The sequence below is a fragment of the Pocillopora damicornis genome, chromosome 1 (genome assembly GCF_964200805.1).
Source record: "Pocillopora damicornis chromosome 1, jaPocDami1.2, whole genome shotgun sequence".
Taxonomy (NCBI): domain Eukaryota; kingdom Metazoa; phylum Cnidaria; class Anthozoa; order Scleractinia; family Pocilloporidae; genus Pocillopora; species Pocillopora damicornis.
Window position 1 is genome coordinate 5,516,127 of NC_142670.1, and position 27,732 is coordinate 5,543,858.

The 27,732-nt window shown below is 38.0% G+C and overlaps 3 protein-coding genes across 3 annotated transcripts in view; all 3 read left to right on the plus strand.

The window, feature by feature from the left end:
* LOC149051539 (stimulated by retinoic acid gene 6 protein-like) overlaps window positions 1-27,732 on the plus strand; it is a 42,272-nt gene that overhangs the window by 643 nt on the left and 13,897 nt on the right. The window contains exons 2-6 of the mRNA XM_089214435.1: window positions 134-189; window positions 693-728; window positions 964-1,049; window positions 1,959-2,101; window positions 3,483-3,603. Coding sequence (XP_089070561.1) covers window positions 134-189; window positions 693-728; window positions 964-1,049; window positions 1,959-2,101; window positions 3,483-3,603 — 442 coding nt within the window. The remainder of the gene's footprint in view (window positions 1-133; window positions 190-692; window positions 729-963; window positions 1,050-1,958; window positions 2,102-3,482; window positions 3,604-27,732) is intronic.
* On the plus strand, window positions 3,613-5,829 carry LOC149051540 (uncharacterized). Its single transcript, XM_089185180.1, has one exon. The coding sequence runs from the start codon at window positions 4,543-4,545 to the stop codon at window positions 5,209-5,211; it is 669 nt and encodes a 222-aa protein (XP_089041306.1). The 5' UTR covers window positions 3,613-4,542; the 3' UTR covers window positions 5,212-5,829.
* On the plus strand, window positions 6,045-27,656 carry LOC149051541 (uncharacterized). Its single transcript, XM_089186588.1, has 26 exons — window positions 6,045-7,978; window positions 8,179-8,378; window positions 12,025-12,113; window positions 12,287-12,407; window positions 12,674-12,715; window positions 15,096-15,393; window positions 16,370-16,405; window positions 16,791-17,174; window positions 18,228-18,626; window positions 19,939-20,168; window positions 20,265-20,324; window positions 20,587-20,785; window positions 21,843-21,950; window positions 22,192-22,279; window positions 22,526-22,616; window positions 22,683-22,732; window positions 23,011-23,128; window positions 23,220-23,323; window positions 23,691-23,793; window positions 23,902-24,052; window positions 24,168-24,249; window positions 24,405-24,471; window positions 25,138-25,226; window positions 25,401-25,521; window positions 25,776-25,817; window positions 25,927-27,656. The coding sequence occupies exons 6-26, from the start codon at window positions 15,360-15,362 to the stop codon at window positions 26,044-26,046; spliced, it is 2,676 nt and encodes an 891-aa protein (XP_089042714.1). The 5' UTR covers window positions 6,045-7,978; window positions 8,179-8,378; window positions 12,025-12,113; window positions 12,287-12,407; window positions 12,674-12,715; window positions 15,096-15,359; the 3' UTR covers window positions 26,047-27,656.

Sequence of the window (27,732 nt, forward strand, 5' to 3'; positions counted from 1 at the left end):
GATGTTCGTAGTCGATGAATAATTCGATTGCGTGACATCAGACACCGTCCCTGAAAAATATCGCGCGACTAAAGTTGGTTTGCAGAATGTTTCTGATCGAGTTTTTTTTTTTGGCGGTTTTGCGGGTTTGCAGTTGTGGATGATTTCTTCGACAGCTTTGAGGTTTCTAATGGACCCTCTCATCCTTCCGTACAGAGGAGTTCCACACGGATTCTTGCTTTGCAAATTGATAATCTCTCTTTCTAAAATTACAGATCTTCCTTTTCGTTCTGTTCCTTGTCTTAAATTAGAGTAGGCCATGTTTAGTTATTTCTTTTGAAATTGTATGAGGAATTTTTTTAATTTTTTATTTTCAATTTTTCTTTTATCTTTCTTGAAATAAGTACTGTTGTCTTTCTCACTTCACACTTGAATTTGGAACTGAAAGTGAGGGGAATGTGGGCTGAAAGTTGGGGTGTCTGTGTCAGACAGCTTGATCCTGCCTTTGTCTGTATTATCATGTATTAACTTTTAAATTTTCCATTCAAGCATGAATTTTTAGTGTTCTGTAACACCTGTTTTTTCTTCTTGAATCCTAAAAATGTAACAAATTTATTTTAATCCAAAGATGTCTTTGTAATTTTTTTTTTGAGACATGTTGAAGGGTTTTCAATCTCAAAAATTATCAATTTAGGTGCCCCACAGTTATCTAGGAGAGTCTGTTTGATCTCTGCTGTCTTCCTCCAGCTGTAACTGAAATACAGAAGTAACTTTCATCAAATAATGATGACAAAATTGTTTACATGTTGCAATGATTTGGTTTAGCGCCCTCCTTCCAATAAGCACCCCCTCTGGAATAAGTGTCCCTCTCTGCCCTGTTTTAAGTCAGAAAGTTTGAAAGGTGATGATGTTTTGCTAAACTTCATCTGTAATTTCATGCTTGTACAATTGATAATAATTATTACATGTATTATTATTTTTAAGCTTGTCATTATTTTTATACTGGCCTTTGTCAAGCAAAGGGTCAAATCTAGACTTCAAAACTACATTGGATTTCCTGGTTTGCTGATGTGAGAACAGAATTGATTAATAGAGCAAAAAGATCAAGGCTTATATTGAAGGTCAGCAATATATAGTCTGATCATTGTGTACTTTTAAGTAGTTGTAATAAGTCTGAGTGACACCCAGCTACATGTACTTTTTTCTGAAAAAGTTGCTACTTGTAATAAAGGCAAGGGGATGTGCTGCTGGTTTGGGTGGCATTTTCATGACTCACTTAGCTACAATGGGGTTATATTTTCAATAGAGTTACTAGAGTGGGGACTAACACATTTTCATGATTTGGAAAATTTTCATACATCAAAGTGAGGATTTACAAACAGGAAGGTTCAAACTAGATTGAAATTTACCAGAATGTTAATGTACTGAAGGTGAAAAGTAAAGTGTTCTAAATTCACATAAACAAATGTGTTGCTTCATTTTAGGATCATGACCTACTTAAAAGACTTGGTTTTAGCTACATAGATGCATGTATAAACAGAAATTGACTAAGTTGGGATTGCAAAAATCACATTTCTGGTAAAGTGACTAACTTAGCAGATGGGGTTTATAGTTGGCCACAGAATAGACTAGAATAGGGCAGGTATTCCAAGAGGCCAGCAGCACATGGGTAGATGGGATCACAAAAATAACACTTCCAGTAAAGTGACTCACTTAGCAGATGAGGTGTATAATTGGCCACAGGGTAGACTATAATGGGGCAGGTTTTCTGAGAGGCCAGCGGTACATACGTAGCAAAGATTGACCCATAAACTCCCCCACCCCTGATCTATCAGCAAATTGTGCCATTTCAGTTAGAATATAAACACAGTGCAATAATATGAGGCATTCCCTTATTGAATGGATTTAATGGAAGTGTATTTTTAACTGAGCTATTTGGGTGCCACTGTTTTACTAATGTTTGTGTGGTTTCCTTTCAGACCATTTGATTTTTTAAGTGATCTTGGCAACAGATTCACTTTTGCTGTTATGTTTGGAGCCACTTCCAGCACATGCCTGAATGTGTTTTTACAACCAAAAAATGGAATTTTTCAGATGCCTGACCCAGCTGGATGGGTGCAGGGTAAGTGGTCATACCATGGCAACCTGATTTTGAACAAATTGAGTGTTTGTTTGTTTTACTTTGTTTTTTCTCTCACTGTTAAAATCATTTTAAAGGCTATAGTAGCTCTAGGTTAACTCAGTTGCCATGGGCCAATATTAGTTTATGAACAAATTTTAATATAGTTATATAGAATTTAACATACAGTTTAAATGACTAAGAGGAAATACATGCATTGTCAGGGTTTTCAGGCATTTGGTTTGTGTCTTAGCCAGCTGTTAGCATCCGTGCAGTATTTGTTGCATTCTCCAGAGTTTGCAGCATACTCCTTTGGATGTTAAGGCCCTTTTAAAAGCAGGTTTAAATGTGGGCCTCTGTAAATGATAACAAGGCCAGATGACCACACTGGGAGCCACATTTGTTACTCTTTGTTGAAGTCTGTGAGTTGTTTTACTCTTTAACTCTCAAGATCTGATTATTAATTAATTCTCCTCTCTAGCTGCTGCACAATTGCATATTCATCAGTTATGAGAACTTTTCTGTTGGATCAAGAAAACATCTTCTACCTGAGAAGTCTGGGTATTCTCATCACCTGTTTGCTGGATAATGTAAGGATATTATTGGGAGAAGTTAGCTGTTAATCATTTCTGGGAGTTAAAGGGTTAATGTCCCCTGCTTATAACCAGTACAGAGGAGATGTAGGAGAGTATGGGGCCTGTGGTTTATCATCCTTAGCCAAGAAGACTAGAACGTCTAACCATTTGCAGATGTTGTATCAAAGACAGCACATTCCCCTCAGTTATTTTAAGACCTGAGTGTTGTTTTGGTCTGGGGCTTGAACCTTCAACTACCAACACAGCCATAACACCTTTGCAATGTAAAAATTAATGACAAGGACACATCCAAACCAGTCGCTAGATACTTTAATCTCCCTAATAATTCTGGGCAGCATATGGCACTTTGCAGCCTTCCCCTATACATTTATATAAGGCAACTTGGAGGGCCGCAAAACTCCAGAACAAAATTTATCTTTCAAACAGGTATTCTTAAGCCACATGGTATCAATGAATGCTTTTCATTTAACTAATTTATTCTTGTTTTCTCATCACCATATTCCCACCAATAGCATAGCTCCATTTTCTGCCTATAAATACACACACAACCCACAGTTCCTCCAACTGCTCTGATGAAGGGCTATTGCACACGAAACGTCAGCTTTTAAACTCTATAAAGTGGCCAATTTCCACTATCAACTCAGACAATAATTCTAATTACCCTGTTATACTCCCCCACTGAAACAGCACCACAGTTTCTCTACAAACTTACCCCCTTTACCTGCACAGCAGTCCAACACTCAACATGAGCTAGCAGAAAAAAAAATTAATTCCTCTGTTTTAATTAGTTTTTCAGAATATTGTCGCTGTTCTTGTATACAGGATCCTGTTCTACCCATTTTTTGCCTGTCTGACAACTGACAACAGACTGGTTGGGTCCTTGCTTGGTTTTCTTTATGTTACGATCAGGTGAGCTAGCTATTACTTTGTTTATGAATACCAATTTAATCAGACTGTGAGTTTGTTTTTTAATTATCAAATACAGTTCTCAGAACTATACAATTGCCAATACTTAATTCAAATATTACTCTAATGTGGAATACTACTCTTGGCTTTGAAAGAAGTGATGTTTGTGTTAATTTTGGATCATTTTTTGTACACATGTCCTGGTAAATAGGGAACACAGTATGAGAGGAGTCTGTTCCAAGTTAGTAAACTAGCTTTCCAGAGTCAGTCGTTGAAAGTAGTTGGTGTTGTGGGTTAGGCATTGCGCAGAGTCCCAGTCAATAGTGTGGTTCGTAAGTCGGTGTTGTCCAGCAATGTGATTGTAGACATCGCCTTTCTTCGTCGCTCGTTTGTGTTCAGTCAGTCTGGCTTTGAGGTTTCTGCCGGTCTCACCGATTTAGGAGGCGTGCCAGTCGGAGCAGTTGATCTTATAATCCAGTCCCTGTCTGTTCCTCGGTTCGTCTTGGTCTTTGACGTTAGTCAGTAACTGGCGGAACGTGGAAATGGGTTTGTGAGCGACGCGGATATTGAATGGTTGTAGGATGCGCGAGATGTTTTCAGATATGCCCTTTATGTGCGGTATAGTTGCTGTGGTCGTAGGAGTTGCGTTGTCGTTAGCTTCGGTAGTAGTAGTTAAGGTCGGTGAGTGTATCGTCGGATGAAGTCCTCGTTATAGTTGTTCTTGGAAAAAACACGGTTAAGGTACTTGTTCTCGTCAGATAACACCAAAATATCTGCGGTACGTAGTTTAGAAGATATTTGTTTTCTGCACGTTCTGTATTTGGTATTCTTATTGTGTTATACAATTAGGTGTTTTAGTTGCGCAGTACGCGTCAATTGCGTGTCGTTAGTGATCTTCCTTCGGGTCTGCTAACGCCACACGCTACTCCACTGTTCTTTAGCATGAGCGACTCTGAGGAAGCTAGGGCATGTTCTAGTCGGAGCGATGGAGTTTTAGATCCTTCTGTCGCTGCTGCTATACAGTCTGCCGTTTCTGAATCGATGGGTTCTTTAGCCGATAACCTCACTAAGGTTATTGAATCTAAGCTTAGCGATTTCGCGAAGCGATTTTCCGAGGAGAACAGCTCGTCCGTTGATCAAGCAGTCAAGAGAGCTCGGCGCGATCAATATACCTGCAAAAGGAAAGGAAACCAGCAGCAGTTGGATCATTCCCTCCAGGTGATGGATAAACTAGACGAAGCATCCGACGCTCTCAAGCAGAAATTGTACGAGAAAGTTAAAGTTGCCCTGGAGTCAGGTACTGAATTAGTTTCCAAGCGTGTTAAAGGCATTAAGCTAGCTGACGAGAGCGGATGTGGATGGGCGACTGTTAACGAATATTTGTCTGACGAACTCGCCTCTGACTCCGACGACGAGAAGAGAATTTACCAGGCCGAGAGGAGAGCCGGGAGAAAAACCAATAAAGTGTATGGGCGGCCGTCACCACCAAAAATACAAGGATGTCAAATAGATCAGCAAATACAAAGCTGGTCTAAGGATCGGCTGCAGGATAGCATAGCTAATAAAGGAATGGCGTGGCCAAATTATAGACGGTTTAGTTTTCCTTCATGAAACAGAACACCCTAAACATGGATAGTTTAGCCAATTGATAAACGGTCTAGTTGCCTATGTCGAGTTGGAACATGAAATTATGAAATGGACTAGCTCAATTGCGAATAGCTTAGAACTCTTTTGCAATACAGTACACAAACGGTGTAGCGTTGAGTCAAATGGCTCAGCGTAATGTCGAATTGTTCAGTGTGCACACATACGGTGTAGCGTTGCGTGAAATGGCTCAGCGCAATGTCGAATAGTACAGTGCACATACCAAACGGTGTGGCGTTGCTTGAAATGGCTCAGGGTAATGTCGAATAGCACAGCGTACGCACAAACGGTGTAGCGTTGCGTGAAATGGCTCAGCGTAATGTCGAATGGTGCAGCGTACATACAAACAGTGTAGCGTTGCGTGAAATGGCTCAGCGTAATGTCGAGTGGTACAGCGTACACACAAACGGTATATTCGCTGTGCTATCCTGCAGCCGATCCTTAGGCCAGCTTTGTATTTGCTGATTTATTTGACATCCTTGTATTTTTGGTGGTGACGGCCGCCCATAATAAAGAGAAGCGTCGTCGTGTCCGTTCTGACGAGAAAGGAAGTGGTTCCTTCTCTGTATTTCGCGCGGCTTCTTCGTCGAGATTCTCGTCTAAGGATTTGGCTTCTCGTTCGGAAGCTAGACCAGCTCGTCGTTTGGGGCCTTGTTTTAAGATAAGTAGCCTGCTCTTTCTCGTTATACTGGCTTTGTTTTTACCTCGTCGATTATGGCGTTACACTCAGGCCATAATCCAATATTCTCCATGAATTGCTGTTTTGCTGTATGTTGTTTTATAGACTAAGTTAGTGCAGAATATCAAAATATGTGCGGTACGTTTAGCAGATATTTGTTTTCTGCATGTTCTGTATTTGGCAGTCTATTGTGTTAGACAATTAGATGTTTCAGTTACGCAATACGCGTTATTTGCGTGTCGTATATAGAGCTGTTGTCAGTTAGTGATCTTCCTTCGGGTCTGCTAACGCCACACGCTACTCCACGCTACTTCTTTTATTTTTATGCTGTGGATTTTATTTTCATGCAATTGTGACTTCCCCTTTTTCAGTGTGGAGGTTTTGGTCATTTGAGCTTGACACGCACGAAACTTGCGGACACTTCAAAGAGTAGCGCTCGCCGTGATTGACAAGAGGGCGGTTTGGTGATCACTGATAATGCTGATGCCCAGCAAGTTGAGTGTGATTTTGTAGATTTATTGTCTTCCTGTAGCGACGAATTTAGTGGTAAAGGCGGTAGCAATGACGTCAAAGGTCGTTTGAAGTCCTTGCTTAACTTCTGGGTTGAAGCATTAGATGCTTCAGATTTTGTGCTTGACATGATTAGGCGAGGTTACAGGTTACCTTTTGCCTAGTATCCCTCACAGTGCTTTCTAAAGAACAACAGATCTGCGCTTCAGCATCCAGAATTTCTGGCCGAAGCAATTACCGAGCTACTTAGTAATGGTTGTATTGTTGAGCATGTCGTTCCTCCGTTCTGCATGAATCCTTTAACAGTCGCGGAAGGAAAGAAATTGCGTCTCCTTATTGATCTTAGGCGCGTCAACAATTGTTTAGTTAAACCCAGATTCAAATATGAAGACTTGCGCTCGCTATCCCAAGTTCTGGATGAAGAACACTGGTTTTTCACATGGGACCTTAAGTCCGGCTACATCATGTTGATATTTGTCTTGATCACCAAAAGTATCTCGGTTTTGCTTGGCCTTTTTCCGGCGTTGTTAGATATTCTACCTTTGCAGTTCTTCCTTTCGGCCTTAGTAGTGTCTGCTTTTTCAACTTTTCTAGACAGCACCGTTTTCAGCGGCATGTGGGAACCCGAGGATATCGGCCAAAGTTCTACGTTCCGCGAACTGAAAGCTATTTATTTCTTATTGCTTTCCTACGTTGCTTAATTGAAATACAAGAGAGTTAAAATCTTTACTGATAATCAGGGCGCCGCCAGAATTTTTGCTATCGGAAGCTCCAAAATTAATCTCCAGGCTCTGGCCATGGACATTTTTAATCTCTGTCTTGTTAACAGCATCATTCTGGAAGCGCAATGGATCCCAAGGTCGCTTAATGAAAGGGCAGATTTTCTCAGCAGATTTGGTCCGTCAACCCTTCTGTATTTCGTGTGATTGACGCCAAATGGGGCCCTCACACAATCGATCGGTTTGCGTCGCATTACAACGCCCAGGTTCCTAGGTTCAATTATAAATTTTCCTCCCCCGGCTGCAGCGGCGTTGACGCCTTGGCCTTGGATTGGCGAGACGAGAACAATTGGGTCTGCCCTCCTGTGAGTGCCATCGTCCCTTCTGTTAGAGCTCTCTCGTCGTGCTCTGGTTACGGCACTCTGATCGTTCCACAGTGGCCTTCGGCCTATTTTTGGCCCTTTTTGCATGACAGCTCTTCTCCGTTCAAGTCTTGTATTAAGGGAGTGTTTGAGCTTCCTTGTATAGAAGACCTCTTGTTGGAAGGTCCCGGTCAGAGGCAAATTTACAAGGCGCGTCCCTCAGTTTTCAGTGGTTACCCGAGATTCAGAATGTTCGCCTTACGGGTATTTTTTAGGTGAGCTTTTGTCATCCTTGTTTACCATACATGTCTCTTTTCTTTCAGCTCTGCTCCTCACCTTGTCGTTGCTGATCTTTTAGTCTAACCTCGTTGTGTTTTGTCTGATTTGGCAGTGTCATTTCGGTCAATAGTTTGACCTCCGTTTGTTTTGAACCTTTTGCCTGATTTGGCATCGTCGTTTTGACGGTATGTGTTCTGGGCTAAATTGTTTTTACGTCGCGTTTGCTATTTTATTGTGTTTTGCCTGATTTGGCAGTATCTCTTGGGCCGTTTTGATGGTTTTTGTGGCATCCCATTTTCTGTTTGTATTATGTATCTCTTTTTTTATGTTATTCTACCTTTTGTTTTTTTCTTACTTTTATTTTATTTTATTTTATTTCTTGTAGACGTTCTGCAATCGGGGATTTGGCGTGACGCAAATTCTCTGGTCGATCTATCTTTGCGTAGGCTTGTTCCAACCTTCTCCATTTACAGTTGGAGTCCAGGGCTCCTTCCACCGAGCAGAAATACAGATCTGGCTGGCTGAAGTGGCGTAAATGGGCAGCTCCTAAGATTGGCGGGAGGGGCATACATCCCTCCTAGCAAGGTCTCATAAGGCTACTCGCCTGGTTTCTATTACCGAGAGGTTACTCAAGCTTCTTCCTTCATCTACTGAGTCATCCTCCCCCCTCGTTGGACGAATTGTTTAATCTAAGTCTAAGGAGTATTTTCATGCTACTAAAGGCGATTGGTACACGACGCTTAGAGAGGAATTTAGGAAATACGTTAAGCCATTTGTAGACGACATCACTAGTTATGGCACGCATATTATCAAGTCTGGCGCCGCTTGAAATTCTGCGTGTAGGAGTATTTCTGCTGATCTGCTGGACACGCACGCCGGCTGGAAATGTGCCATTTCAAAGAACAGGCACATTAAGCACACTGTTAATGATCCCTTAAAAGTTGCTCGATCTATTGCTCTTTAGTTTCGGATTTCGTTTGCTTACGATAAATTATTTAATTAGTAGTCTCGGCGGGGGACTAAGTCGTGCCTGGCCCTCCTCAGATTTCCTATCCGTTTTTCCCACAGGGTTTGCCCCTCCTGGCACGGCTTTCTCTAGTTTAAATTTTCAGTCTCTCTTTTTGTAGATGTTATTATTATCTGCTTTAATAAAGTGGCGTTATGGCGTTACACTCAGGCCATAATCCAATATTCTCCATGAATTTCTGTTGTGCTGTATGTCGTTCTATAGACTAGGTTAGTGCAAAAGCTGTCTGTCGTGTTGCATACTAGTTGCGCTCGTCGCGTGAGAGTCCTGATAGTTGTGGCTTTCTTTGATGTCGGGTTGTAGAATGACTCGTCCAGTAATTTGTAGGTATGTGTCGGTTTCCTGTAAACTGCTCTCCGTAGTGAGTTGTCGTCAGGGCTTACCTTGGGTTGTCGAAACGTCAGTCACCACTACCGACAACAGTCCTTCTTAGGACTACACTCACCTGAACGATCAAACTACACTATTACATGTTAATAATAATAATAATAAACTTTATTTACGTGTCAAATAAGATAGCAGTTTCCCACTAAGTAAGGACACCTAAACTAAACTAATCTAATCTATATAAAACCATGCATTAAAAATCTATTGGAATATGATAAAAGAGCTCTTCCCATATAAAACTACCCTACCCCGAAATAGTAGACCCCATGTTTATAATACCCTACCCTGTATAATAAGATCATAACCTTAATATAATGAGATAATAAGATAATAATAATTACAATAATATGATCTTGATAATATTTAAAATATTTAAGATTTACATAAAATACAGTTCTTGCAATTATTCGAAGAGATTAAACTTTGTATATCTACTTTATGTAAAGCGTTTTTAAATTCTTGCAGCGTTCTTATTGCTCTTATTTTTCCATCTAACTTAGACCAGATTACTGGACCTAAGTACCTAAGAGAGTGCTTACCCCCGGGTTAACACCATTTACTGTACAGAATTTCTCCACACTCGACGAAATGTTTTCCAAAAGAACCCTAATGAGTTAGTGCTGTAATTACGGCAAGATCCTCCATGAACTGAACAAATTTTGAGCGAGTAAATGGTAGTCGAAACAGACTGAGGTAATGCAAATTAAAGAGAGGCTTCACTGAAATATTTTTATTTGTTTATTGAAAAAAGTGATTTAAAAGGCTTCTTTAAAAAAACTTTGAAACATTTGTTTCACAAGTATCTGTCACAATCTGACACCTGTCAATTAGAGGGCGCGTAAGAAAAAAGGACAACAACAACAACGGCGCTGGTTTGGCAAATAAACTTACGTGAAAGTAATTGTAATTAAATTTAAAAGTATATTTTGAAGTTGTGGGAGTTTGCTCGTTTGTTTAGTGCAATCACGCGAGTAACTCTGGTCTTTCATCAAAAGGGGAATTTTAATGCAGCTTTTTATTGCTGAATTCCTTCGTATTCTGTTGTGAAATTACGGAAGCGACTGTCCCATTTGAACGCACTTGCAACGACTTGCCGAAAGCGTATTTAAAGTATAGAAGACTTCGCTCACTGGTTTTTAATGAACAACTTGTTTGAGAGATTCAGATATATGATAAATGAAATTTCCACTAATAATTTCAATTGTAAAGAAATACCTCACCTTTTAACTTTCTGAGCTTCTTCTACTGAAGGTTTAGGTTAGTCACAAATGGTTTTTAGGCCGCGTGTCAACCTATTTAATGACATACTTGCTACCAAAATTCATTTAAAACTCAAATTTTTGGCTGGCAACCAAAGTGATTTGAGAGAGAGAAATTGAGGATCAACAAGTTGTTAATCGGCTTGATTTTTTTGTCAAATAATTTGCTTGAAAATACTGCCCGGCTGGCAAAACGAAATGTATTTACGAAAACTAGCAACAAAGTTAGGCATGTAGTGCGGGGCTTGCGCAAGTGATACCGTGCCAGTGGGCAGAGTTAGGAAAATCCGGACCGCACTTATGGCCAGTAAGATTACAGGATTCGTTACTGCGCCCTCTGAGAAAGACAAAAAATAAATACAGTTCTTTCCAGAAAGGCTGTCAGAAGAAAGCATGTCGGAAGTGCAAGGGATAACCCCGAAAGGTATTGCGGGTAGCTTTTATGTCATGGCTAGACTTGACCTCAGGATTTCAGGGAAAGTTAAGAAAATGTTAATTTAAGGACGAGGCATCATGGGTTTGATTAACCTATTTTATCTAAAACACTGACTTTACATTCTAAACTGTATGAAAACGAAAAAAAGAACGAACTAACACTAATTAATTTATCTTTACTTTTTATGTCCGTATTAATTACCGTTACCCAGATAATCTTTTGAGATTGTCGCGTGCACTTTAAATTTTTGCTCTTTTTTCCGACAAACTTTCCGGTAACAACTTTATAAGGTTAACTGTGTATCTCCAGTTGGACATTTATGATAACTTGTATTCACATTTAATTTACGTTTTTTCTAAGTCTGTTCAGGTGGGAGAGGAAGAAGGAAGTGTAGGGGGCGGGGGAGGTGCAGCTCAACGAGGAACTAATTGATATTATAAAATAATTCAAATAGTACGCGCGCTCTGATTGGCCATAAAACCATTTTACATAAGCGTACGTAAACACGGTTTTCGTTCCTCTTTCATTAGTTATTTTATAAAAGAAATGTAAAATGGTTTCCGTGTTTACATAGCCTGATGTAAACACGCGGGAGGTTGGGAGAACACGAGATAAGCGTAGGGAAACCACGACGCGAAGCGGAGTGGTTTCCAGCTTATCGACATCAGGCTATGTAAACACGGAAACCATATGCATTTTACATTTCTTCATTCAAAAACTCAACTACCAAAATTACATAAATTCTCGAACTTTAACTACATAGTATGAGCAAAAAGATTCTTCCCCTTCCTTGTTAATGTTTTCTTACTGTTTCACATTGATTTACCAAGACATGTTTTTCGCGCACAAATAACTCCTAAAAAAAACATTGAACAAGATGAAAGGGGCAGTAAGAGAAGTAGATTGAAATTTTTCATTCAGTTTAGACACTTAAGTTTGCGATTTCTTTCGCACTTTGTCAGATAATCAAAGCTCCCCGGTTGGGATCTCTATTCCCTGTAAATAACTCTTCATCCCACGCTTGTTACCAAACTAGTAACGTCTCTGGCAAGGATCCTCTCCAGCTTTGGCTATTCGATAATCATATCTAAATAATCAATTTATTCCAATTGTATTCTTCAGCTCAACACCTTGATACTCGTACGAGTCATAAAGGAGATGACCAATTTGTTGCAGCCAACTGGGGAAGACAACCATTTTTAGCAAATACGGTAAGATTCACAACATAAAACTAAAACAAAATAGTGGAAGAGGCAGCCATGTCCTCCTGTGAGGCTCTATTCGCCTAACTTCCTCATTCCTTAATCAGTAAGGCATTACGATATCTAAAAATGAAAATTAATTGTCAAAGGAAAATGAATGAATGTTTTCTTTTAACTCCGAGAATGGGTATCGAAACACGCGTGGTGATGATTCCCCTCCTGGGTGTCACGTGGCTATTCGGTCTCCTCTCGCCTGTACATAAAACTTTCGTTCACATCTTCACCATACTCAACTCTGCTCAGGTCAGTGTTCGATGGTAACTGCCAAAATCATTCAATTTCTATCATTATTTTACTTTCTAACCAAGTGAAACACCATTACGATCGTCACATGATATTTTTTGGAAGTTTAAAAAAAACAATTCTGTTAACTATGCAAGAGAAGACGGACTTTTTTTAATTATAAGACATGCAATTCTCTTTCCTCTTGGAAATCTTAATAGGTATTTTGTCTAATTTGTTTGCATATTGTAAAAATTAATGATCTTGAAATCATGTTTATGCTGCAGGGTTTCCTGATTTTCTCTCTACACTGCATGCGAAACACTCAGGTAAGGAAAATAAACAAACCAATTGTTAACTCCATATCATCAAGTTTTAGTTTTTCGAGAGATATCCGAGTACGAGTGCTAGGAATGTGTTTCGCGTCGCTCGTCTATCTGCAGGTCAGAGAGCGTTTCAAAAGAAAGATGAACATCGTTTTTCGATCTTCTATAAAGGGCAACTCCACAAGGAAGAGCTCACAGGTCAATCCAAGTGAGGTTGGGGATGTATGGGCAGTTAAATTGCAGTCTTGTGCTCAGTTTTAATCGAAATCGCACCTAACTTAAATAACTGGATCCAGCCAACCGGAAATGACAGTCAATTACTTATTGCAATCACTTAGTTAACAGCATAAAGTCGGTTACGATCGATCTGACTTGCGATCTGCAGCTAAAAAGAGGTTTTTCTTTTCATAATTGTTTAAGCACTCAACTAACTGTAATTGTAATCTATCTTCTTTACGATAACAAGTTTATTTTCTGGGCGATAGTATACTTGAAGGCAAGATTCATCGAAATAAACAAATCTATAAATTCAAATTTCTAACAGCTCAGTATCTTGATGACTTTCCTTCGAGTAAGAACACAGTCCACTACAGACAAGGCAGGAATTTAAGCCAAGATATCACGAATTGTCTTTCTTTAAGAAGCACTCTAGCACGCAGCTTTAATTGAATGTATTTATCTTTCGATTCTTGCGCGCTAAATTTCTGCGCTTACTGCATGATTATTTCATATTCGATATTTCACTCATTGAGTTTACAAACTTCTCACTAAACACTGTTATTACTTTAGATAATAAGCTATGGATAATGACTGAAACTATTGGTTTCTAGAAATTTCGAGAATGCCCAGTCATGCAAAAATGCATACCAAGGGACCTTCTGGAGTATTTTATTAGGTTAAATAGTTATGATGTAACACTACCAATATCGTTGTGTTGTAAGCGTCCGGAATTTGCGAGAATACTTTGTACATAAGGACACAGTCGTGCAGCAGTAGTAATTGTTGTCGGGAGGGACTGACTTTTCAGAAAGCTATACCGAGAGAGAGCAACCGTGGAAGATTGTTAATCTCGAGTTACTTTGGAGACAACTTCGAGATTGTGTCAGTGGTGAGCAAAGAAATAGTTTGTGGTTGTCTCTTTAAGGATAATTATTCTACTTCTTTAAGAGTCGCTCCTTGGCAAGAATATTACAAGTTGTTTAATAAATTAATTGGGTCTGTTGATAAATGATGCTCTTTTTGTCTTTCAAATTTTACTGTTAAAAATAATACTAACAGTCTTAGCAGCTAACGCTGACATTCAAAGCTGTTGCTTAATAAATGAATGGATCGATACGTAAATGTTTGAATAAGTAAACAACTTCTTTAGAAAGAACAGGAAAAAGCCCCTTATGACTGGATCTTTTTTTGGATCAGTTACATGTACCCATTTTTTTTTCGCATTCCTAAAATAAGGAGTGTCGTTTTAAATCGAAAACACATCGATTAATTTGGAATTGAATTGGCGCAATGTTAGCCTTAAATGGCATAAACCAAGAGATTATACACTATTCGGCACACATCATTAAACAACGATTAAAGAACTCTTACGCAGAGTATATAATTTAAAGGAAAAAGCTTAGCGATAGAAATACAGAATATTTCGATAGGCCTGGTTTTCAAATATCACTATAGTAAAACTTAGCATTGCAGAGGAATTTCAATGAGGGAGAGAAGGAGTCCATTATGTATATGTGCTCAACAGTTTATAATAATCTAATTTACGTCATACCCATTTATAAATAAACATGGTGACGAAGCGTGCGATTATGACGGAAGAAGTTAAAATAAGAATTATTCTGAAGTAAACAAGCACTTTCCTCTCTGCACTGCTCAAATGTGATTGGTCAAAACGCTTCAAGCTTCGATTGACCTCTGAATATATCGCAGCTAAGACGAGCGAATATTCCAGAATAAATAATAAATTATTCCATGAGCGTGGAGAGATACTGGGAGAGTAGAATGTCTCGCCCACAGAGCACATCACTATGATCCAAGAACGTCTCGCACTAAGAGCTTCTGACTCACCGCTCGTTCTAAATTGTTGGAATTCAAACATTTTGACAGAAAAGTGATGGTCTGCATGACGCTTTTGAAGAGGAGAGTTATTTTGTAGGCTGAACACTAAACTTTGGCCGTTAGCCACAGTTGTTTTAAAGGCATACGAAGTAATTAGCATGTCACAGGCGATATGAATAAATAACAATAATTCTCATTTATGCATAACGAACAGATGGCATACTAGCTTAAGCTGCCCGTTGATAAAACAGAATTTTGTTAAGACAACTTTCATCTAACAGAGCTCATAAAACAATTACTGTTCTTACCATCAAATATTTTTTAGCTACTTCTTCCACAACACTTCAACTACAAAAAGTATTTTAATGCCGTGAAGTTTTCCGATTCTATTGGAAAAACAATGCTCCACACCAGGTGCAAGTGGCTTTTTGTCCATTGGTCCGTCTATGACAGAAAAAAATGCCATGAACATGTGTTCAGAGATCATGATTTGCATTAAAGTCTAACTCGTACGAAAGACTTTTTGTGAGGATGCCGCAAATCCGCAACTCTCACGCGGTGTGAATCAAATACAAGTGAATCCTGCAAAATGTTCAAAACATCGGTGATATGTTGTATGCTGGGTGAGTACGACCCTAGTTATTCCTGTTTGTTCTGCGGTAGCTATGAAACCGTCAAAATTGACTTTTATTTGTAAAATATTTATTTCGACATTTACCTTACGGAACTCTAATAACTAAACATACCAAACTCTTAACATGTCCTCTCTAGTTGTTGTCTAATTATTAAAGCTAATTATCATCATTATCGTTAGTATTAGTTATTTCGATATTTTTCTCTTTCCTTGCAATGAAAAATAATTGAATAATAATCACTCGTAATGACACATTCGTATAAGTTGTACTCTAGGTTAGTACCACCTTAATTATATCTTGACTTTCCATTTGTGACACATTTATATCCATTTTGGAACGTCCTGTGAAATTCAGCCAAACCAAACAGAAAAAAAAATAGTCAGGTGGCGGATATTTGGCACTGTTAATTAAAACAAGACAAAACAGACTTTAAAGATTTCCGCATTGAACTTTCAGTTCTTAATCAGAAATGGATCTCTTATAAATTGGATTCCTGAAGCCTTTTAGATTCCATATAGTGGAAAGTAGGTTTCCTTGGAGCGCTCAGATTTGATACCCGATTCATTCGCTTAAAATGCGAGCTCAAACGAAACATTTTTTTCCTCTGGATAGCACATTTTACATTCTTTTCATTCATGTATAGTTCGGTTGCGCTCCGAATAACCCGTTTAAAAAAATTTTCCGAAGGACATTCCTAAGGGTCTATCGTATCCTTAAAAATGTTTCCACATGTGACAAGTTTTGTTGAGCTAGTTGGTGAATTGCGGAGGTGCTGCATTTTTTTTATAATTTCTCCGTGAGCTCCCTAGGAAGGTAATAAAATTCATGAATAGATGTTAAAGGGCATGTAGCAAATAAAATGAATTAGTACTCGTTTTACTCGAAATCTAATAAACTTTTTCATTGTTTCAAATGTTACTCTTGAGATAACAAGCAATTTATTTGTCCATTTTCTCTTCTACAGACATCCTTCGTTTGTTGATGAAATTGCCAGGGACAGGTGAGGCAGCTTCATTCCAATTTAATATTTATGTTCCTTAAAATGGAAAAAAAGATAATACCTAACTAAGTATCATATTAATTAGTTATAGACTTCCTTTAAAAACTATATTGGGTTGCGATTCAAAACGTGAGTGGAAAAGCAAAACAAAAAGTCAAAGAATAACGGTGCTATTACCCTGATCTCCCCAAGATCCACTTTTAAAACCTAGCCTTATTGTAATATTTGCTTCAGCGATGTAGAGAGTTTTGATGCCCATTGTTTGTTATTAAAATTAATGATATAAAAAATACTTTCTCGTCTTTATCATTATCGCTTTCACTATTGTTATCATCAGTATACATTTTTACGTTTATTTATTTATTCATTTATTTTCTTCTTATAGAGTGCCAACCAACCTGTTTCAAAAACTCCTCTTACATATTTTCGAAAGGAAAAATTTACAGGTTTTATAACAATGAAGTCTGCTCCATCTTGGGAGGTTATTTAGTCTCCATCGAGACTGAGGAAGAATGGCAGTTTATCAATCATGAGATTCAAAAGCATGCTACTTGGAATACTTCGACTATTAATGCGTGGCTCATTGGTTTGGAGAAGAAAGACGGGGTTTGGATATGGAAGAGTGGACAACAGCTGAATATTTCGAAATGGCGAGATTCTGAGCCAAGTGTGAACGACGAAAGGGCGGAAATATCCATGAATGGAAGCCTCTTTAATGGTATCTCTCTGAATGATAAAGGAGATGCCTACATTTGCGAGATGCCCGGAGGTAAGATCATATTCCAACCATAAAGCATATAATGTGCTGAAACAATAGCAGTCTTGCACGTATGTCATGAAAATTGCTCTTGCTTCTTAAAAGTAAAAAACCATTGCTCACAGAATATACTCAGCCCACCTAACTTGTACGTGTGAGCGACGAATGAACTTTTAGGCGCGCATAAGTAGTTGAACACACTGCCCGTGAAATTTTTTGTGTATGCTTGATGTTTTGTACATAACACATCGAAGTACTTTTATTTTTGTGTGTTCGGGTGTGTGTTTCTTGTACAAGTCATCAATATGTTATTCACCGGCTGGAAGGTCTGTATTGGTTATCACTGTGCCCAAGGTCTTGAGCACCGGTAGTTCAGATAAATTGCACAGTCTTTCCCAATACGGACCGACCTAGGCTGGTGAATAACAGTTTTTTTCCCTTGAAATTAACGAAATGTTTTCCTTAAGAGCCCTAATGAGTTACGGCTGTAAGTGCGGTAGTTTTCTTGTTTCTTGTTTCTCTCTTTAAGTGTGGTAGTTTTCTTGTGGAACTGGTCTTTCATGAAAAGGGGAATTTTAAAGTAGCTTTTTCTCGTTGAATTCTTTTGTTTACTGTTGCAAAATTTCCGGTACCAATGTCCACTTTGAACGGACTTGCAAAGACTTACCGAAAGCGTATTTGAAGTATAGAAGACCTCGCTCACTGTTCTAGGAACTAATTAATATTCAAAAACTCAACTACGAAAATTACATGAATTCACAAATAACCTTATAATGATAATCTTAGCTGAAGTGAAGTTAACTAATCCACAAAAGCAGGCCAGGGTGGCGGACGCCGTAGTGAAGAAGGATGTATTGTATTGACTGACACTGATCAAACAAAACCATATGATGTAAAAAAAGAAAAAGGAATTATTTTGGGAATGAGTCACGTTATCTGCCTCATTCATTTTTTCCTTTATTGTGATTATAATCTTTTTATGTTATCATTGCTATTAAAATTATCGCTTTGTTTATGGTCATTAGGATAATTGGTATCTTTGTTTTCATCTTCTCCATCATGTAGAATGCCCAAATATAACTTTTAAAAACTCTTGGTACATAATTTCAGTGGATGGAGAGTCCGAGCATTGGAGCAGAGACACATGCTCAAGTCTAGGAGGGGACCTAGTTTCCTTTGAAACCCAAGAAGAATGGAGTTTAATTAATGACGAAATTCAAAGGCGAAATACTACAAACTATGAAAATAAATGGAGAATTGGTTTAAGAAAAAGGGCCAGGAATTGGACGTGGGTGAGTGGAAGACCGCTGACTATTTCCAAATGGGGACAAGGGGAGCCAAGTGGTGAACACGACGCGGCTTTCATGTACAAGAGGTTCCGTAATGGCGAACGGGGCGTGTTTGGAATTCATAATAATGAAAGTTGGAAGAAACAGCACGCTTATATTTGTGAGATCGCCAAGGGTGAGTTGATATGTTGTTGTTGTTGTTTTTCTTTTTCTTTTTTTTTATGTTATTTTGAGTAAACTCGAAGGCACTAGAAGCGCTTAAGGGCAATATAAAACATTATTTGCTAACGTTTGTGGTATTCTCGAGAGAAATTATAAAAACCCTCACTCAGTCAAAATCAAGTTTACACTTACCTTTGAGTAAATTAAAATATGTTTGAAACAATCTCAATGAACGTTTTCACGATATACGCGTCTAACTTTAACCTTGTGAACAGGGGAAAGTTACAGATGGTTCAGTTACTATCACTTTTACGAATAACAACAGTTATGAAACTGATGGTGAATACCAATTGCAAAGAATTATCAGTTCAATTGCTTTGATAGATGATAACGCGTGATGATGTGAAGAGCGTTATCTTTTTGTGAAGAGCTCCTGACTCATGTCGGTTAAGAACCATGCCAATTATCGTTTTCTAAAACAAATACAACACACTTGCAGGCTTATTTGTTCTTCGGATAGGGGAATCAATTTTAAGTCTACTGTGTTCTATTTTAATATCCGATCGTTTGAACTGTGAAGTTGTAGGGGCTAATTTCAATGCAATGCAAAATGTGCAGTGAGCATAATAAACTGACCATCGTGCATCTAATTCGAATATGGCGGACATTTCGATCGACTTAGCAACCACTACTCTATAACGAGGTCGGTAAGGATTACCTCAGTTCTCATATATCCTCAGAGGGCGTAGATACACTTTCTTGTCTAAGAGATAGTCAATTAAAAATTGGTTCATACGTCAGCGTGCGTTCATCGAGATATGAAGCACGCGGGAAGTTTGGAGAGCACGAAAGATGCGTAAGAGTTGCTCGAGGCGTAGCCGAGAGCAACTCTAGCTTCTTGAGTGGAAAATGTTTTTCTCGAGGGATTTGATTGCTGACGTCATGAGCGTGCACAATAGGAATATGAAGCACGCTCGCGCAATTGAATTTGATTAGACAAATTTACTGGCTATGTTATAATACTGGGAAAAGTCTACAGAATATGTTTCATTCTCTAATATTTTGGTGTGTAGTTTTCGAAAAACATCCTACAGCCCTATCTAAGCAATAATCACACAAGACGTGTGCCAAAGATGAATAAAATGCCAAAGAAACAATAGGAGCTTTCTGTATAACTAATAAAAAATCGAGTGCGTTTAAGAGTTTTGAACGTTATTAGCGGCCATTTTGTTACTCCCCTTTCCGTCCGCAGTTTTGCCCTCGCAGTGTAATAGTAAGGCAACTTTTTTGTATGATGTGGTCTTGATTAACATTTCTCTTTAAAGATTCCTCGATATCTTTGGTAACTTCGTCGCCTTCACTATCACCCAGAATAGCAACCTCACCATCACCATCGGCATCGCCTTCGTCGTCGCTGTCGCTGTCGCCACGACCATCGCCCTCGTCATCGCCATTCCCCTCGCCATCACCATCGCCACCGCCGTCGCCGTCGCCGTCGCCGTCGCCGTCGCCGTCGCAATCACCATCGCCATCGCCATCACCAGTTGAGCAGCTAGTATGTTCTCTAAATAGTCATTTACCGTTTTTATGCATGCCGTTTTTCAGCATCTCTTCTGTTTACAAACGTGAGAGACAATATTTTTAATTTTAGGCAAAGGAGTATGTTTCAAAATTTGGCGGAATAAATATTACCAGAAGGACTTCCCTACAGGTATCTAATTCTATATGACTTAAAGGCTTTTTAACTTTGGTGTATGTTTTTAAACGATAAAAAAGTAAATACCTGACCTTTAAGGATAAACCACCATTAAGCCATATGAGGTAAAATGGTGAAGCTGAAAAAATAATCCAGGCCCCAAAAGAGTTCTCTGGCCAATGAATACCCTGGACACCATTTGGATCCTTAGTGTGAATTGTATATACAGTATGAGACTGCCTGTTTAATGACCTGGAAATATTTTACGTAATTGTAGGAGGCTGTTACTATGTTTGAAGATTTCACCTTAAAAATCAAGAACGTCACAAAAGACAAGGCCGGCATAGAAGAGGCTAAAACACTGAAAACATCCATCTTTGAGGTGGCAGAGGCCATCGAGAAATTTGCTCTTAATTACGGCAACCGACACCTGAGAGGAATGAGGCTTTCAGAAAGGATCGTTTCCCCCAAAATGGGTGAGTTTGCGGCCTTCAATCCTGCTTAGTTTCAAAGTCTATTCCTCTGTTACTTACTAACTTACTGACTGTCCCACTGAGTTGTCTAATTTCCTATGGCATGATGTAAGAACTCAGCTATTAACCCAACTTATCAGAAATGTTATTGTTGGATGTCGTCGATTCATCTTTTTTTTTTCAATTTGTTTGATACTTTGATTTTTCGCGGTGGAGAAGGAAATTGAACGTTCTCTTAAACAATCAACAAGAGAGAATAGGAATCCTTCAAATTGTGAAATTTCGTTTCCCCCAAAATGGGTGAGTTTGCGGCCTTCAATCCTGTTTAGTTTCAAAGTCTATTCCTCTGTTACTTACTAACTTGCTGACTGTCCCACTGAGTTGTCTAATTTCCTATGGCATGATGTAAGAACTCAGCTATTAACCCAACTTATCAGAAATGTTATTGTTGGATGTCATCGATTCATCTTTTTTTTTTCAATTTGTTTGATACTTTGATTTTTCGCGGTGGAGAAGAAAATTGAACGTTCTCTTAAACAATCAACAAGAGAGAATAGGAATCCTTCAAATTGTGAAAGCGTTCTTCTCGATCTGTTTATTGGAACTTTTCTTAAATAATAGATTGGTGAGTAACACTTTACTAACTAAAATTGCCAAATCTTAGAAATACTTTCCGCTTACTTCATACCGTACACTGAGCTCAAAATTGGCCAATCGTCTGCGATGCACATAAATGCAAGATTTTTAACCGTACTCGTAAAAATTTCCTAATGAACTCTATAGTTCTCTAACGAAACGGTTCGAGGAACGAATTGAGTTTTCACAATTTTAGTCCGTGCAGTACTACGCACTTTTTCATCAGTTTTACATTGAAAAAACGTTGTAAAATGGTTGAATTCGTCGAATAGTCGTTGAAGGGCAAATAGGATACAAACAATACACTTCCATCCAATAAGATTATGAAATATTTGTGTACACCGCAAAACGCATGTTTGTGTAGGTGTGCTATTGCAAATTTCACCGTAGGTGCTTTCATTTGTCATTTTTTTCTCTCCGACAGTTTTGGTCATTCAAAAAGCCTATCACTTGAATGCAAGTGGCTTCGACTTTGAGGAACAACAATGGCGAGCGAGAATCGATATCGCTTCTTCAAATTTTGAGGAAAATGGTTCGTATTAACTACTGTGGTAACTTTACAACTTTTAGTATTACCTTGGTTTCTCCGATAGAAATTTCTTTATTGAAATAAAGCTTCATGTAAAGGCGCTTCCTTAGTTTACATAGTCTATCTTCTTCAATCATTCGCCTTCCCTAAAATGTCACATACCTCAGAGCCTGATAAACTTTTCAATATTGTTCTTTTGTTGTTGTTTAAAAGCATTTTTTGTTGGTTCTTGGGGCGTTTAAAGGATCAATGGCAGCTGCGTTTTTGTACAAGGATCTGCATGACCTACTTCTGACAGATCAAGCCATAAGGAGTGAAACAGACAACCAAAGGTGACGTTATTTTCATATTACTCCATGTCGTTTACCTCTAAAAACACATAACACGGAAACACATAAGATCTAAGTTCAACTAAACTGAACTGACACACTTTCCAAAAACCCTAACTAGGGTTGGAAGACTCCCTGCTTGTCTCTGATCATTCCACCTTCATGAAAAATTGGCTGATTGAATCTACCAAGAATATGTAACATTGCTTCCGTGGTTCTGGTCCATTTTTAAATACAATTTCTTCATAGGTATATCAACTCCAGGATAATGGCCGTAACTATGGACCCCAAGCCAGAGAAATTGCGAGAAAATGTCATCCTAAACTTCAAAAACCTAAAGGTAACATAAAAATTAGCTGCTATGCGTTGTTTTGATTTATTCTGACAAGATAAAATCTATTTTCAGGTCTTGACAGCAGAGAAGCGCTGTATGTTTTGGAGTAGCCGCAGCAAAAGGTGAAAAAACTACAATATATTATTGCATAGTATTTATTCCTTCTTAAATTAAATTTAGTATGTAGGACAATGAATGAACTTTCTCAGATGTTTTTGCGCAGATTAACACTTTCCTGGAAGCCAACATGTTGTCGTTTTTAGAGAATGGAAGTCTGATTGAAATGTTCTCGCAAATATGACTACAGTGGAAGAAAATCTTAGCGCAAAATTCTCAAACATCACCTTTTACCCAAACGATGAATAATTTTTTAACTTTACTCTTTTTCCATGTGTGACAGCTTTTCAGAGGAAGGTTGTCATGTAGTTACGTCAAAAAGTAACTCAGAAGAAACAGTTTGCAGTTGCAATCATTTGACGCATTTTGCTGTCTTACTGGACTACGACGGTAGCACAAAGGTAATAAAGTTATTTTTGCCTTACTTAATAGTTTTATGGGCTCAATGAACTAACTCAATGTTGTCCTTTAATTTTTCTTTTCTTGACACAGCTCACCGAGGAGGACGAAACAATTCTGAAAGTTGCCACCTACGTGGGACTGAGCCTTTCCATAATCGGGATACTTTTAACATTAATACTTTATTCTTGCCTCACGTAAGCAATGCACTCGATTAATAATGAGGTAGATTCTTAACTCCCCTCAACAAGGCTGGTGATAAAAGAGATCTCAATGTCAGTCTCCATGCAAACAAGAACAGTCATGTCGCATAATTCACAAACTCAAGCTACATTTCATGCCCCATCACGAACTTTTGAACAACTAATGGTTTCACTTTTTATGAATTGTTTAGGCTTTAGACATTTTCTTCGCAATATTTTCTTTTTTTGTCCTCTCTGGAGCTATTTACTGACTTTCTTCTTTCCTTCGCTGTCAAGATTTAGTTAATTTATTGCCATTTTTTCCTGTGTGTTGTTGCTTTTGTCTCATTCATTCTTCTTGTTTTTAATATTATTTTACCAGAGATGTTCGTAAACCTCTCTCTCAAATTCGACTGAGTGTTTCTATTTCCCTTGGAGCTGGACAGATCATCTTCCTCGCTGGAATAAACGCCACAGGAAACAAAGTCAGTAGCCTCTCATTCTATCCATAGAATGAGTTTACTCTTTGCACCGTAAATATCTTGTCGAAAGAAGCACGTTAAGAATTATACGGAAACTCGTCCTTTCCACAGGCTGCCTGTGTTACAATAGCAGCTCTGATGCAGTATTTCTTGATGGCCGCTTTCTGTTGGATGCTGATCGAGGGAATTTATCTCTACTTCTTCGTCGTGAAAGTTTACAACATTAACACCAAAATGTACATGTATCACGTCATCTCGTGGGGTAAGTTTATTATTTTAAAACATGCACTGGTAACTGTAACCATGCTTTCGGATCGCCAAATCTGGTGTTTTCATGCAGTAAAATGTTTTGATTTCCTTTCTTTCTTTATGGGTAGGTCTTCCAGTGATCATGGTGGCCATTTCACTTGGCATCGCTGCTGGAAAAGAAGGGTTACGAAGCTATACGAGTGATAAATAGTGAGAAAAAAATTCAAGGGTTTCTTCTTGCTCTTCTCCTTTTAATTCGTTGCATTTAATTCTTTGTTTTGTTTTTGGATATAGTTTGAAATAGGTATCATTTTATTTTCTGACAATTTGTGTTTCTTTCTTGTGTTTCACTTCCTCGAGTTTAGTTGCTGGCTTTCCTCAACTAACAACCTGATCTGGATATTCGTCGCCTTTGTGGCTTTTATTGAAGTTGTGAGTTAATGATTAGTGTTTGTGATTGTGATCGGTATACCTGGACTAATTGCTGCTAAAGATTTTTTCCTCTGCTCTTTAAAACGAATTAAAAATTTATGATATGACCCAAGACAATGTATATCATTTTCTTTTCCCTATTTACTCACAAAAAGCTTTGAACGTAGCCGCTGTTTGCGGGGATGCTGGTCAATTTTAACCTACTGATGGTCTTCAATAGCGAGAAAAACCTGTGGAGACAATGTCCTCACAGGCATAAGATAGCTTCATAAATTCTCCAACTTTTACTACACATTATGAAAAAAAACTTCTCCCCCTTCCTTCAACACAAAAATAACTCATGAAAAAAAAAAAACACAAAAAAAATTAAAAATGTGAAAGGAGCAGGAAGAGTGGGATATATTTATGTAATTTATATAATTTAACATAAGGCTTTACTTGGCGTGGTTCTTTCAGTTTAGACACTTTTGTGCGCGATTTCTTTTGCTCATTGGCAGAGGATCGAAGCTCCTAATCCTGGTTCCCCAGTTGGGGGATCTATTCCCAGTAAATTACTCTTCATCCCACGCTTGTTACCGAATTAATAACTTCCTTGGCAAAGATCCTCCCCTGTTTTGGCTATTTGACATCCATATCTAAATAATCACCTTTTTTTGTATACTTTAGCTCAACATTTTGATACTCCTACGTGTAGTAAGGGAGATGACCAATCTGTTGCAGCCAACAGGGGCAGACCACCATTTTCAGCAAATACGGTGAGAATCACATCATAAAACTAAAACCAAATAGTGGAAGAGATTGCCATGCCCCCCCTGTGGAGCTATATTTGCCTAGCCTCCTTATTCCGTAATCAGTAAGGCATCACAATTTTTAACAATGAAAATTCATTGTCAGAGGAAAGTAAAAGAATGTTTTTTTCTAACTCCTAGTCTTGGCATCAAAACATGCGTGGTGATGATTCCCCAGCTGGGTGTCACGTGGCTATTCGGTCTCCTCTCGCCTGTACATAAAGCTTTCGCTTACATCTTCACCATACTTAACTCTACTCAGGTCAGTATTCGATGGTAACTGTAAAAAGACATTAATCTCTTTCTGAGCAAGTGAGACACCATTAGGATGGTCAGATTACATTTCTTTGGAATTTTTAAGACAAATAGGTGTCAACTATGCATGAGAAGGCAGACTTCTTTTTCAATTATAAGATGTGCAATTTTCCTTCCTTCTTGGAAATCTTAATAGATATTTTATTAATTTTTTTGCATATTGTAGAAATTAATGATCTTGAAATCATTTTTATGCTGCAGGGTTTCCTGATTTTCGCTCTACACAGTATGCGAAACACTCAGGTAAGAAAAAACATTGAACTGATTATTAACTTTATATCATCAAGTTTTAGTGTTTCAATAAATATTCGAGTGCTAAGAACCATATTTCGTGTTGCTCGTCTATCTGCAGATCAGAGAGCGATTCAAAAGAAAGATGAACATCGTTTTTCCATCTTCTATAAAGGACAACTCCTCAAGGAAGAGCCCACAGGTCAATCCAAATGAGGTTGGGAATGTATGGGCAATTTAATTGCAGTCATGTGCTGAATTTGAATCGAAATTGTACTTAAGTTAAATAACTTGATTAAGCCAATCGGAAATAACAACCAAATACTTAGAACAATCACTTAGTTAACAACAATAAGTCGCTTACGATCGGTCTGAGTTACGATCTGCAGGTAAAAAGAGGTCTGTGTCTGCATTATTGTTTAAGCATTCAACTTGATGTCTTTGAAACCTATCATTTTTATGATAATAAGTTTATTTTCTAGGCGATCGTATATTTGCAGGCAAGAATCATCGAAATAAACCAATATATAAATTTAAATTCCTAATGGCTCCGTATGCTGATGACTGCTTTGTTTCACTTACTTAGTTTATGAACTTCTTATCAAACACTGTTATTACTCTTAACTATAAGCTATGGATAGTCACTGAAATTATCAGTTTCTAGAAATTTCTAGAATACGTAGTCATGTTGACATGCACACGAAGGAACTTTCTGCAAATTTTTATTAGGTTGCGTAGCTATGGTGTAACACCACCAAAATGGTTTTTGCAAGCTTCTGGAATTATTGGAACACTTTGTACAAAAGGACTCAATCGTGCAGCAGTAGTAGTTGTTGTTGTCGGGAGTGACTGATTTTTCAGAGAGTTATAACGAAAGAGAGCTACTGTGGAAGATTGTTAATTTCGAGGAACTTGGGAGACAACTGTGAGATTGTGTCAGTGGTGAGCTAAGATGTAATTTGTAGTGGGCTTAAATAAGTTTATTTAGCATAAAAGTGTACTTCCTTTAAGAGTCGCTCCTTAGTAAGAATATTAAAGTTGTTTAATATTTGTTTCTGTTAGTTAAATTGTACCGTAACAAAAAATGCCTATAGTAGTAGCAGCTAAAGTTGACGTTCACAGCCATATCATGGTTCAACCAGGAAAATGACACCGACATTACACTTTCAAATAAACAAATAACTTTTAACGACATCCCCCGTTTAACTCACCTAACCGATTTCCCAAGACACAGACTACACCTTTTCATTATTATTCTAATTATTCTAATCAAATCTAATTAATCTAATTAATCTAATTATTCATTTACCCTTGAAAATGTTTCGACAAGAAACCAAACATGCAGGAATTTAAAGAAGCTCATCCCTAATTCACAGATTTTCCCGCCAAGCCTTTTTTTCCTGATTTAACCAGCCAATTTAAACAGACACACTAAATCAAAGCCCAAAATCTTATCTTTTCTTTCTACCAACACTGTCTCTAAATTTGCTTTGTAGTGTTCGTAGAAGGTAATTAAGGTGCCGTTTCGTAAAGTACTTAAGTAGTTATAGGTAGGCAAGTGAGCTTAATTAGCGAATTGCGAATTTTGTATTGTAATGTATTGTAAGTCATGTTCTGTTTAGTAACGTTATGTAAGTAACATGACGCTGTAAGTGACTGTTACTAAGTGACTGTTAGTAAGAAATAAGTAAAAGTGACTTATCCAATAAGTACAGTAATGTAATAAGTAGAGTGATGTTGAGTAATGTAAGTAGAGTAATGTAATGTAAGTTTAGTTTTGTACAAATGTTTCTTCAATAAATGTTTATTAAATTTGAAAAAAAAATAAAAAAAATAAAGTTGACATTCAAAGTTGTTGGTAAATGAACAAATAGATGAATACGCAAATGGTTGAATAAATAAACAGCTCAATTAAAAGGACAGAAAA

Coding starts and splice junctions, on each gene's coding strand:
- LOC149051540 (XM_089185180.1), top strand. CDS start 4,543: ATGAGCGACTCTGAGGAAGCTAGGGCATGTTCTAGTCGGAGCGATGGA.
- LOC149051541 (XM_089186588.1), top strand. CDS start 15,360: ATGTTCAAAACATCGGTGATATGTTGTATGCTGG. Junction 22,617..22,682: donor TAAACTTCAAAAACCTAAAG/GTAACATAAAAA, acceptor ATCTATTTTCAG/GTCTTGACAGCAGAGAAGCG. Junction 25,522..25,775: donor CCATACTTAACTCTACTCAG/GTCAGTATTCGA, acceptor TTTATGCTGCAG/GGTTTCCTGATTTTCGCTCT.